The sequence below is a fragment of the Astatotilapia calliptera genome, chromosome 19, assembly GCF_900246225.1.
Source record: "Astatotilapia calliptera chromosome 19, fAstCal1.2, whole genome shotgun sequence".
NCBI classification, from domain to species: domain Eukaryota; kingdom Metazoa; phylum Chordata; class Actinopteri; order Cichliformes; family Cichlidae; genus Astatotilapia; species Astatotilapia calliptera.
Genome location: NC_039320.1, coordinates 6716462 through 6729923, shown reverse-complemented (window position 1 = coordinate 6729923; position 13462 = coordinate 6716462). Strand labels below are relative to the sequence as shown.

The 13462-nt window shown below is 48.0% G+C and overlaps 1 protein-coding gene across 3 annotated transcripts in view; it reads right to left on the bottom strand.

Moving 5' to 3' along the window:
• The window catches only part of pxdn (peroxidasin), a 34938-nt gene extending 24312 nt beyond the window's left edge, over positions 1-10626 (bottom strand). The window contains exons 1-3 of one of the 3 annotated variants that reach the window (XR_003270613.1): positions 8844-10626; positions 470-541; positions 173-244 (exon numbers count right to left, since the gene is read on the bottom strand). Coding sequence is in view for 2 of the 3 variants with exons in the window: in XM_026151542.1 (XP_026007327.1) it covers positions 173-244; positions 470-541; positions 8844-9007 (308 nt within the window). In the remaining variant the exon portion in view is untranslated. The remainder of the gene's footprint in view (positions 1-172; positions 245-469; positions 542-8843) is intronic. The other 2 variants (XM_026151542.1, XM_026151541.1) reach the window with 2 other exon arrangements.
• Positions 10627-13462: the final 2836 nt, after the last annotated feature.

Sequence of the window (13462 nt, the reverse complement as noted above, 5' to 3'; positions counted from 1 at the left end):
ACAAAAGGAGGCCTTTCATTCGCACAATTTCCGCAACGCAGCCTCAGCCGTCCACGGCTTCTGAAGCGCCCGGCGAGGCTTGTTCCAGCACGAGCGCCTTTCTGCTGACTGAGCGAAAAGCTTCTGAGAACAGTCTGACACAGCAAACACAGGAAGTGACGGCTGAACTCACAGATATTTGAGGTTTTCCAGGTCTTCGAACGCCCCCCTGGGGATCCTCCGGATGTGATTGTTGTTGAGAAGGCTGAGGGGAAACAAACAAACTGCTTCAGTGTCAGTGCCTGTACTGTGTTAGCTTAGCAAAGAGCCGCAGCAGGTCAGAGGTGCAAAGCGAGCTCAGGTGAGACGTTCAAATCCTCGAGCCGACCTGCACGCGTGCGAAAGCAGCAGAACGAGGCATGACTGTCAGCATGAACCTTTCAGCTCCGTCGTCACGCTGAGCTCGTGCGTCTGGCTGGAGAACACTTACAGGGTGTTGAGGTTCTTTAGTCGCCTGAAGGAACCCGGCTGTAAATCCTTGATTTTGTTGAACCTCAGGTCTCTGAAAATAGAAGAAAGCATGTTCATAATCAGGAACACGAGCCGAGCATAACATTTATTTATCCATTCAGACCAGTTTGTTCTGGGAGATTTCTATTAAAAAGACAAGACTGGACCATAAAACATCTAAACAGCACATTTTGCACATTTCTGTTGCGCCGTCTTCGTTTAGTTTTTTTGCCATTTTTGCAGGTTATGTAGTCCCGTGTTGACAGTCTGTCATATGTAGCACCACGGTCTCACTGTACACCTGCACATGGCTGAATGACAATAAAGCCACTTGACTTGAGTTCAGACAGACAGGAAACCTGCTGATGTCCACGAGTTCAAGACTCGGCTGTCAGTGCCAGCAGAGGCTTTTTAACCAAGTATGACGTGGACATTTTTACTTATTTAAGTTGTCAGATTACTTTTGAGCCCCTGAGATGAAGGAACTGTTAAACATGTGATCCTCACATTTGTAAACAAATGAATTAAAGCTGAATCTGAGCTGTTTCATTCAAATTCACTGAGACAGAACCAAGTCTGTCCAAGTGTTTATGGACCTGAGTGTAAACGTCTGTTAATTCATGTGCATAGCACGAAACTGATCCAGAAATTACATAATATCACTCATTTCATTTATTTGTGTGTCATTTATTTTTCTTTTTATGCATCTGTGTAAAATAAGTTAATAAATACAGAAACAAATAAAATGGAAATAATTATTTCCTGCTTTATTAATTATTATTATTATTAATTATTTTGTCTGCTTGGACTTTATTCATTCATTTATTTCACTGAATAATTGAATAAATAATAATGCACTGGCATGAATAAAGATCAATAATAATAACGACCTTTATCTTTGTTTTAAATGCTGCTTTTAATAATGAGTTTTGCCAAATGACGATCAGAGAAAATGCAGGAGGAAAATCAATCGATCAATAAAAAGCTAAATGAATAAGCAGCACTTCTATGAAGGCTCAAAATCAGCAAACCTATGAATGCAAAGCTGTGCTTCATTAATAAAACATGCAGGAGAGCAGGATGTAAGTACTGGATAAAAGCTGAACAGGGACCATAAAGTCCAGCGCAGAGCCGCCACGCTCTCATCCTGAGGCATGTCTGGGCGTCTTACTCATGTGGCAGGAATGCTCTTATCGAGCTTTAATCACGAGGACCGATTTAAAGCACATCAGCCCCAAAGATAACAAGCAGAAGGCTTCGTAATGAGCTCAGGCACTAATCAGCCTTAATAAGAGCGAGCGTGCCGTCGGTGCGACGAGCTGAAAACACGCCGCTCCTCCAGCTTGGTGAAATCTGAACGTTGTGTCTTTGGCTCTGAGACATCTGAGCCGTGATGTTCTTTCAGCGCCACAGAGACACGAGCGTCAGGACGGATCCACGAGGCCGAATCGTCACGGAGCTGAGAGTCGAGACAGGAAAATATCAACGCTCCTCCTCCTCTAGAAGAACTCCTCCCCCGGCAGAGCTCCCAGCATTCTTCGTATCCGCCGACCTGGCAGAGGAAGTCATCTGGGTCATTCAGACCCAAACTGACAGACATCCGGCTGCTGAGAGCCCGACAGCCCCCCCAACTCTAAAGACTCATCCTATGAAATCCAAAAACTTGAAAATCCAAAAGCTTACACCTGAAATCTGATCAGTTCCACTGAAGAAATCTACACAGGGTGCATTCTGGGTAAACTGAAGGCTCCTGTCAGCATTCCTGTTCACAAATTCCTTCGTGCCAATATTTAAAGGACCCGCTCCAGAGAGCTGGGACCGGGCCGGGTGCAGGACCTCCCGTCTTTAACTGAACTACACCTGACTGTTTGCAGCATCCTCCATCTCTGCTGTTTAATGAGGGCTGAGCGCTGCTTTACATCCTACCAGGGCAGACATGAGGAAATATACCACGTCTAATAATCCCAGAAATTATTCTTTTATAGTTAATGTGTGAATATTAGACCATCACCTCTAGTCTAATCAAACACCTGCTGCTGTTGTGCTGTGATGCATGTGAGAGTAAATGTAACGGAGACTTGAGGACAGGCATAGTCTCAAACCAAAGGTTTGCTCTGCAGCTCAAAGACAGAGCCGTGAGGGTCCACGAGGAAAGAGCAGGTACGGTACCCACAGAGCGCTCTGTCCAGACACGCCGAGGCCGTCGCGCCTACACCGCCCCCAGCTGTGAGGACGAGGAGGAGGGGGGGCTACGTGCTGGATCAGGCAGCTCTCCTTATAATGAACTTCTGTTAGGAGGTCTGAAAAGCCCATATCGTACATGCGACCCCGCCCTCAGAGCTGCCGATGGCTGTGAGGTCGTTAACTGGACCGGATTTAACGCGTCCTGCTCGGTGGCTGTGTTATTCTGGCTCAGTGCGAGTGTGTGCCGCTTTCATGGCTGGCATGACTGCGGCTCTTTGTGGAGAAGGCTAAATAAGGTCAGCAGAGCTTTGTCTGCGGGTGTGTTTAAAGCATCAGCTGTCGAGGCTCAGCTGACCAGAATGTCCTGGAAGGACGGGAGGCGGTGAAATCAGCCCCGAGGCCCCGACAAGCGCTCCAATGCAGCGGGAGGAGACAGACTGAAAGCTGGCTGTCCTACAGCTGGATCGTGTGTTTGTGTCAGAGCTCGTTCTGTCTGCAGATCTGTTAATGAAACCCTCGTGAGCGCCAAAGCCCGACGCTGCCCATCCATCATAACCACAACCACGTCTAATCCCCGCTCGGAGAGAGGAGGCAGCTTTGCAACGTGCACGTCGACGCTGCTTCTGCAAGCACGAAAGCAAAAACCTCAATTGTCTCAACACAATCAAACAGGATGTAATAACTCGCCCGAGGAGCACGGCGGTCTCTGGAGCCGCTCGATAGTTTAGAAAGAGGAGAAACCGGAGAAAAGCAGGGGAGGCGAGTGAGTCAGTCCATAAAGGGGGAAATTACAGTGCGGAGCACGCTCAGTAAACAGTGTTTGTAGACATGCACGTCCACGCAGCGCTGCAGGCCGGCCCAAAATCCACACGCAGCATTTTAATGCTATTTGTGGCAGAGCTGATTTAATGAGTCAGATAACAGCCATTACGGTCCCACGCCTCGAGGAACCGGCAGACAGCAAGGCTAACTCCCACACAACAGCAAGTCTGAGAACGGCGTCCCAGGTCACAGATAAAGGGAAATGAACAACAATGGGAGCAAAGGCAGGGAGGCGTGGAAAAAGATCGGCATTTCCCACACAGAGGCTCACTCAGACACTCAGGTACACAAACACAAGTGCAGGGAGGCAAATCCTGATCTCATCCACTGCTGAACTTCTAAGTTTGCTCCCATCAAACGACCTGAAACACTCAAACAGATCCATGTATGCTACACTGCACACAGCCTGTCCCCTCACATCACACCAACTCTGAGGGAACGACTAACGAGCAAAACAGCAGGAACGAGGCAGAAACACCGACTCGGCCAATCACTGCAGCTGATATGTTCATCCAGCCACCCGTCCTCTGACAAGTCTCTGAAAGTCGCTCCTCTGACCCTGACCATCGTCGGCTCGGCTCGGTTCATTCTGAGCGCGCTCAGTAATCAGAGGAGATGCTGGGATGACCTCCAGCAGGTCTGTGGTGACCCTGGATGGGTTGGTATGGAAACCGAGCCAGTTTCATGGACTAATCAGAATTTTTCTTTGAGATTTGTGAATCATTTCCACGATAATGCGACTCACAGTTCTCTGCCACAGTAACAGGAAGTCATTGTGTTTGCTGTGATCCGTTTGACATGTAAACAGTCAAAGACACGCAGGAAGTGAAGCACGGTGTTCCTGCGAAGAAAGGAAATCAGTTCACAGCTTCACAAAGACCACGAACACATGAGACCAGGGCCTGCAGCAGGTGGAGGTCTGGCACTGCAGCCAGGTGAAGCCGCTGAGCCACACAGGTGAGTAAATGTGAGCCTCCGACGTTCTCGCCCGTCTGGCTGCACATCAGCTGCAGGAGCAGAAGCCGAGCGGTGTGAACGGGGCCGACGTGGCCGGCGTCCAGATCACAAACACGAGGCAAAGCCAATTATCATGCAGGACTTGGTGGGCACACAAACCCAGACAAAAGCAACCGGTCCTGTGTGAAAGTGCGGCGTCTGCCCCGCAGCTGCTGCACGCACCTGTAATCTGACCCCAGATCAGGTCACTCAAGGAACCTGCAGCTCGTCTGGCACCGACTCGCAGACCTGCTGGCTTTTTATTTTCTGTTCGCCTCTTTAAAGCTCTGACGCTGAGCTGGGAGGATTTCAGGTTTCTATGAATGTGGCGTGAGCCGGACGGCGAGCGGAGCTGGCTGCCTCCCAGCTCCTCCAGCATCTGAGGGCCACGTGTGCGCCTCACCATGCTCGACGGGCTCTTCGGCTTTGCATGCCGAGCTGCCAGCGGCTGCCGGGCCTGTACGAATCACAGAGTTAAACGAGTACATAACGGCCTCCTCGCAGAGCAGGAGCTCCAAACATGGCCGTGACATTTATCTGGAAAACATCCCGCGTAAGGCTGGATGTTGAGTTCAGCCTCTATGCATGCGTTACCTGTAGCAGGAGGCCACGCCCCCATGATTTTAAATACCTGAAAGAATCACTGCAGCCTTCAGACTCCAGTCACAAAAACAAGAATGTGACCTGTCACAACATGTGAGCTGCCATGTTTGGCATGTTGGTTTGTGTAGTTACAAAAAGATGTAATGTGATTACAGTTACAGCTCCCTGCAGAGAACTAAAGCTGGGAGTAAAACACATCCTTCAGCCTGACGAGACGTCTGTGCACACGTGCACTGACCGACACGCTCCCCACACAATCCACAATCAGCCTGCGTGTTCCAAAACAGCCAATCACAGACGTGCACCATACGGACCCACTGATGAATCGCATGGCTGCAGGTGGGGGCCCAGCGGAGAGCCCGGCTGTGCAAATGTTTGTTCAAATTAACCAAAAATCCAGTAAAAACAAACTCCAATAATAACAGGAAGTTCAAAACTGCTTTCTAAGTTTAAGGGCGGAGTCCTGCAGCGCGGTGAGAGGCGAGGTTAAACCCTCAGCGACTGCAGGTTTGTGCCCCGACACGAGACCCAAGGAGTTGGTTTGTATCTCGGCCGGTCGGCCTGAGCGAGCAAAGCTGTGGGGATTTCTGGCTCTGCATTCCACTGTGCTGCCGACACCGAGCCCCACAAACCCTGACTACAGCACATTCCAGCGGCCGCGCTGCTGCCCGTCACGCAGGCAGATATCGGGCCGTTTGGGGAGAGGACACTACCAGTGTCTCAGCCCCGTGACACGAATGCACGCCGAGCTGACTCACAGCGCACATCCCTGTGTGAGCCACTAATACCGAAAACAACCAGTTTATACCCCATGTTGGCAAAACAGGACCATTCGTCCCACTGCTGCAAATCCCTGAGAAGATGTGCAGAGACCGTGAGTCTCAAACAGGCGTCCACAGAGGACACAGCTGACAAATACACACAAACCTCCATGTGTGGAGGCCCGAGAGCCAAACAGGAACGCTGCGGGCACAAAACCAGGACGGTCTTTGTGTCGTGACCCAGATTCAACAAGACATTTCACACAGAGATCATCTTTCCTCTTCATAAAGGAAATCAGCACTTTGTATTTATCTCAGTTATCTTTGTCTAATATTAACATTTAAATGTGACAAGTATGCAAAAAACAGCGCTGCACGCTCTGACGTGGCTGTGACATCATCGAATCAGGCGGGCCTAAACAAACAAAGTCAGCTCTGCCTGATATTTACATGACATCATCAACTTCAGCTTCTGTGACTCTAACATCATCATCCTCCAGCTGAGCCCACACCTTCACACCAAGCAGACCAATCGGTGCTGGGAGGAGCTCGTGGAGAGCGACATCATCTCTAACAGTCACTCACATAAACACGTGAACAGCACGTGTGCTGTTTCGACTTTAATCACAAATATCTGAACAGAGCTGTAATACCAAGGTAGTAAAGGTTTAGCAGGACAGACACGGGCTGACGTGAAGCATCATCTCCCACCTCTGTGATATTATCACTTTAAATTCCTCCCACGGCACGCCACCAGCTGGACTCGGGGGCCGTTCCTGTGGAGCCACAGACGGAGGTCAGAAAGAATCTGCAGCAGCTGCGAGCTCGTCCTGAAACCACCTCACAGCTCACGGTAGAAACTGTGAAAGAGTTTCAGATGAAGGGCTCGTCGCCTCACACGCAGCGGTGACGATGACCGGTGCTGAGCATTGAAGATGCATTTACACCTCGACCAGCAGGCGCGACTTCCTGCTGAGATCAGCGCTTGAACAGGCCTTTCATCTGTGGCCACACACATCCTCCTCCATCCTCCTCTGGGGTATGTGGGCAGCGCCGCCACCGAGGGCTGACGGGCAGGGAACGGCTAATTCTGGCACGCCTGGCTGAGTTGCCCCCTTTGTCCTGGATGAAGCTATTTATAGTGCGGCGTATGACGTGCCCGCTTAAAGACAAAGGGGCCACATGTTTGGGACGGACAGATGTGGAGCTGTGTGTTCTCCCGCTGAGCCGAGCCGCTATGACATGCTGACCAGCGCATGCCGGAGAATTTCCGTCCTTTCATGGCAGAGGAAGAAAAACATGAACAACAAAAAGTTCCAAAGACAATCAGAGAAGGAAGGGGAGGTCACTGAGACGCACTACGCCACGGCGAGGACGCTGTGGGCGTGAGGGCCTCGGTTTGGGAGAGGTCAGTTGACCCAGGCTGGGAGTCGGTGCTGACGAGGCCCGCCACAGGGTCAGAGCTCACTGTGGAGAAACGAGCCAACACGAGGAAGGGCAGCAGCGCTGCCGCTCACAATCGTCTTCATCTTTCTTTTACTCATCCTCGCCGCTCTAACGTGTCTCTGAAACGCCACGAGGCGCCGCACGCAGACGCAGCATCGTGACAGCATCAGTGGTTCTCCTCCAAACACGCCAAAGCGAGCAGATCCAGATGTGCGAGGCGAGGCTTCCGTTTTAAAAGCAGAGGGAGAGTTTGCGCCCCCTCGCTCGCTGAAACTCTCTCAAGTCTTTGTCTCTCCGCCCTCTCCATCCTTCTTCTGTGGTTTCTTCTCCTCGGACGCTCCATCAGATGTTGTGCTCCTTGCTGAGGCTGTAAGACAGTCGTGCTTGATGCAGAGATTCTGAGACCACCTGTTTCCTGATGCCCAGTCACAATGGCCGTCAGAGCGTGGAAAAACGTCCGTGCTCCCGATGTGCAGTCTGCTTCCAGCGTGGCTCTTCTTCTCCACACTCGGGCTGAGGGACGGCTGTCCTCAACCGAACAGCGAGGAGCTGCTCGGTATGGCAAAACGTCTGATTCAGGTGCATGCAGAGACCATGATTATAAACAAATAAATAAACAATCAATAAACAATAAACAAGGAAGAACTGAACTCTCACAGAACAGCTGGGCAGGGAACAGCTGGGCAGGGAACAGCTGGGGAAGGAACGCCCCCCCCCAGAGGACTTTTTAGCCCAATACTCTGACCCAAACCTTCCTACCCGGCCTGAAGGTCGGGCTCAGCGTCAGATACGAGCTCAGGCCTCAACAAAGCCCAGAATGAAAGCACAGCAGAATAATCACATCTATAACTCACATATTTACATTTTCAATAAAAAACTGAAGCAAAGATCTTTGACGTCACAGCTAGAAAACGACCACACCCACCCGGACATCAGCTGACCCCCACCCTCACTGTGTTTATCTTTCTCATATTTATTTTATATTTACAGTGAACAAAGCGTCAGAGCTGTTCTACTCAGAAAAACTATAAATCACATAACTGCAGTTTTTGGAAACGTCGCTGGGACAAATATGAAGAACACAAACGGTGCGAGACCCCTGATTGGCTCCGGTGTACAAATGCAAACACACAAGAAGCAAAAAGCAACACCAGGATCTGCTGATGTGTCCCTAAAACACCAGCTGGGACAGTTTAGGGGGACACAAGCCCCAGAATCTAACTTCAGCTTCATACCAGCTTGGTTGGACCTCTTTCAAAGACCTGCAGGCTTCCTGTGACCTCACAGATCGACTTTTAAGGTGGATCCATCGGATTCCTCCTGAGCTCAGCCTGCGGTGTCCTGAAAGATTTCCTCTTCTCCAGCTCGGAGACCCTAAAAGCGCCTCTCCTGCACTCTCTGATCCCCAGAACCTGCAGCAGCACGGCTCGGTGTGCACACGTCCCCCTCCACCCTCACTAACACTAACTCGGACCGTGTCTCGGGCCTCCCCCTCCGCAGGCTTGCGGATCGAGCCGCTCTCCGCCGGGAGAAAGTACTCACAGGATGGTGGTCTGCGGAGAGACCGCCGGCACCGTCTCCAGGTTCAGATGCATACATCTCACCGTGGTCCGGAAACACAGGCAGCGGCTCGGACAGCACAGGCCGAACCGCCGAACCGCGCAGAGCAGCAGCAGAGAGGAGAGCAGCGCAGCCCGCAGCGCCATTTCTAACCGAGCAGAGCCGAGCGACCAGCTGCCCCCTCACACACACAGACACACACTCAGAGAGGAGGAGGAGAGGCAGCACACACACACACGCAGGCTGGAAGCTCGCAGCCCGGCTGTCCTTCTCTGAGCGGAGCTCCTGAAACAATGAAGGAAACTTTCTGAAGTTTCACCGACCAATGATTCTGAGCAGGACAAAGCTGCAGTTTCTCTGCCCACCGGCAGGGGCAGCAGGGAGTCCGCCCCGTGCACTCGCATGTTAGAACTTCACAGCAGAAACAAACATGTTTACAGCCGGATACACACACAGTCCTCCCGCTTTCTTCTAAAGGAGATCATATGCAGCAGTACCATCGCTCAGCGAGCTCACGGCTCCAACATCCCTGCAACTTCTGTTGTAGCAACTTTTATATTGTAGCAACTTTTATATTGTAGCAACTTTTATGTTCCAGCAACTTTTATATTGTAGTAACTTTTATATTGTAGTAACTTTTATATTGTAGCAACTTTTATGTTCCAGCAACTTTTATATTGTAGTAACTTTTATATTGTAGCAACTTTTATGTTCCAGCAACTTTTATATTGTAGTAACTTTTATATTGTAGTAACTTTTATGTTCCAGCAACTTTTATATTGTAGTAACTTTTTAAACCAACACTGTGTGCACGAAAAGACTTCAGCATGTGGAGACAGTCATTCATAATCATAACTGTATTTGTACAACATGCACACACAGAGCTGCAGAGGAAACACGAACAACAAGGCAGCAGGTCAGGTGTTGTCTACACTTCTCTGCTGCTGATCTTCTGGACAAAAGTCTCCACTCGGGTCTCATCAGTCCAAAGGATGTTGTTCTGGTGCAGCTTTGCAAACCCAGGCTGTGCTGCCATGTTCTTACTAAAGGAAAAGGCGTTCTCCTGCAGGGTCAGTTTTTCTCATTGTGCTGTCATGAACTTTGACCTTTAACCTGCTGACTGAGGCCTGTAGAGTCAGACGGGCTCTCAGGGTTTTTCTTCCTGGTTTGAACTGGGACGTCCACTCCCGAGGCTGAAATGATGATGATGGTAAAGGAACATTTTATTTTATGATATTAATTATAGTTATGATTGAAAATATGGCGTTGAATCTGTCCAGTTAGTGGACACCCGCTCTGTCAACCATAAACGACACATTCATGTCATTTCCATTATTTCTATTCATCTTTGTGTTATCGGCACAGTGAAGCAGCCACAGGTTAAACGTTTGGCTTTGTTGACATCTGCTGGAAAATTCACGAATTACAGCACATACCAGCAAGTAATGACGTCACTATCTTCAGTTATTATTACGGGTGTTTTAAATGTGTTTTTATTGAGCTAATATTAATTATTTTCTGATTTCCACTCATAAATCCGCTCTTCCAAATTATGCATGTTCATATTAAACGTGACTAAAGTTCCTAATAATGAGCTCAGTGTCTGTGCAGTGATCTCTGTGCTCCTACAGCCGAACAGCTTTATTACTTTTCTTTCTAATCAGTGTTTTTTCTGTTCCGTTTTTATTAGTTTCAGTTTTACTGTCCTTCATTCTTCGTTTCTTATTTAGTGGCAACTCAAACAAAATTCCACAGTAAGAAGACGACGTGGAGGGTCCTTCAGGACCTTAAAGCCTGCGACTGAGGGCGTACTTCCCCTGTAATTAAAACGTCAACTTATTTCATCTGAAATGACAGTATAATTATATTTACCAACAAATACTTTAACAAGTGTGCACTAGAAAAAGGAGGTATAGTTCAGGTTTGTACAGGAAACAAAGAAATACTGTGATTTAAGTGTATAAGTAATTTTATGTAGTACTATCTTTTCTGTGGTTTCCAGCCAAAGAGACACAAATTATAGTGTAAGTAATTTTACTGCTTTGCGTCTCCTTACCTGTAAAATACCCAGAAGTTAGACAAGGTTCAGATGCTTCATAATAAGCCCCGTGATGAAAAAAGTACAGCATACATATGATATGTTGTTGTTTTTTTGGTTAAATTACCAGGAAATTACAGAGTACCTAAAACCTGTTACAGAAGAATTTGTGTCTCTTTTCCTGTAAAACACCTGAAGTTAAGGGTAACTTAGAATTGCTCATGCACCTCGTAAATGTACCTACAGTATCATTTTTTCCTTGACTCGTCCCATCATGCCTTCTGTCTGCCCACTTTTTAACTAAACCCAGAGTTTGGCTAAAACATGACCAATCATTATTTCCACAGTTTGGTTACAAGCACAGTGTCGCCACCAGCTCCAACCTGGCCAAGGAGCTGGAGAAGAACTCCCAGACCAGCTTCACTTACAGCAGCAACAAACCGCAGGGCCGTCGCTCCCAGAGTTCAGAGACTTGGAGACACGAGCCATGAAGGATGTGGCGGCACGACTTCACAGCAACATCAGACCTTTATTTCTAGAAAATCGATAGCTTGTGTTTGAATTTCCTCTTTTTTGTTTCAAAAGTTTCCTTTGCTTTTTATTTCCTGGAAGTGAAACGCCTCGGTTTAGTTCCAGTCCAGTTTCAGTCTCTAGAATAACCTCGCAGCAGGAGCATGGTTTCTCCGGGCTCCGTGAACTTCCCATCAAACATTAAAACAAACGTGTCTGTGAGTCCAGAAACACTGATCAGGTTTCAACTGCAAAGATGAAACACTGAAGACAGCTGAGTTCCACATCAGACTTCTGATCCTTTCTGCTAACATGTTTATCTCCAGTAAAGAAGCCCCACCAGCCTGACAATCACACTTTATGTTTCTGAGGGGCAGCCAGTCTTATCCAGTCCGAACTGTCAGGTGGAGCTATTAGCCTGCAGCTAATGTGAAACAATGAAACTCAATTTACTGTGACAGTTTGAAACAGCCCTCACTGTCAGCTGCAGGCTGACAGGAGCACAGGAGCCAAATTATCCATCCACCCATCTCCACTTATCCAGGGTCAAGTCTTTGGGAAGCAGATGAAGCGCAGAAGCCCAGACCTCCCTCTCCCAACCAAACTTATCGGGGGGAACAGTCAGGTGTCTGTCCTGGGTCGACCCCGGGTCCTCCTCCTGGTGGGTCACACCAGAACACCTGACCCAACTCAGCTGGCTCCTCAGCAGGTAAGTAGTAATAAAAGGCAAAATTACTGCATGAATGATTCACCTGGATACGTGATGGTCAAAAAACAACAACAAAAAAAAGAGATAGTTTCCTAAAAGTATGTCTAACAGTAATAACTGTCATGTGATCATGCTACCTCAAACTATCAAATCAAGGTCCTAAAGTAGCCCGTAGTATGGATATCATCCATCCATCACTTCTTCTGCCCCAGCTCAGAGTCATGGGGGCCTGTCTTAGCTATCATAGGGCAACAGGTGAGGTACACCCCAGACAGGTGGGTGTGGCCAGCAGCTGAAATTTAGCAATAAATCAATGCAATATTTACACATTACAGTGTAGTAAAAAGGGGACTGTTCAAAAACAAACATACATATTACTAAACAAATGTTAAAATTCAAAGATAAACGTTATGATTATTTACGCTAAATAATAATATTAATCCATTTTATTTATAGCACCTTTAAGACCCTCAAGGTCACCTTACAATAGCACAGAACAGTAGAAACAGTACAATATAAAAATACATAAATAAAATTTAGACATAAGATAAATAAGAAAAAAAAACAAGCATGAAAGTTAGGGTAGGTAAAAAATGGAGATTCATGAGGTAGAGCATAAAGTATAAAATAATAGAGTAAACACTATATTTAGCTGGTTGGACTGCCCCCTCAGAGGAGGGGTCGCCTTATCTTAATGACCTTGTAGTACCATATCACCCTATTGGAGCACTTCGCTCTCACACTGCAGGCCTACTTGTTGTTCCTAGAGTATTTAAAAGTAGAATGGGAGGCAGAGCCTTCAGTTTTCAGGCCCCTCTTCTGTGGAACCAGCTTCCAGTTTGTACTGGAAATACGTTTGAACTAGCTGCGATGCTACAGGCTCAGGCTGCTGGGGACTTCCCATGATGCACCTGTCTCACATCTTTTCACTGTGGTTACACACCAAAGCAGACGTCTGCTTCTGTCGGAAGTCACTTCCTGTTAAAAGGGAGTTCTTCTTTCCCACTGTTGCCAAGTGCTGCTCAGATTGTTGGGGTCATCTCACAAGATAAAGCATTCTCAGACGATAGCTGATGAGCCGGTGTTATATCAATAAAACACAGCTGAAATAAACCTGAACAACGAAGCCGACAGTGAGTCGGTCCACACAGACTCCCATGTTAAAACTTAAACACATTGCTTTGGTACCTACAGATAATTTCCACTTCATAACACCTGTATGGGGGGGAGACTGTTATAACCTACCTGTTTGCATTATTAGGGGTGTGGCTTCTGACTGACAGGTGGACAGAGAAACAAGCAGCTCTCTGTTAGGTTTCACCTGAGCTAACTGGAGTCCCTGAA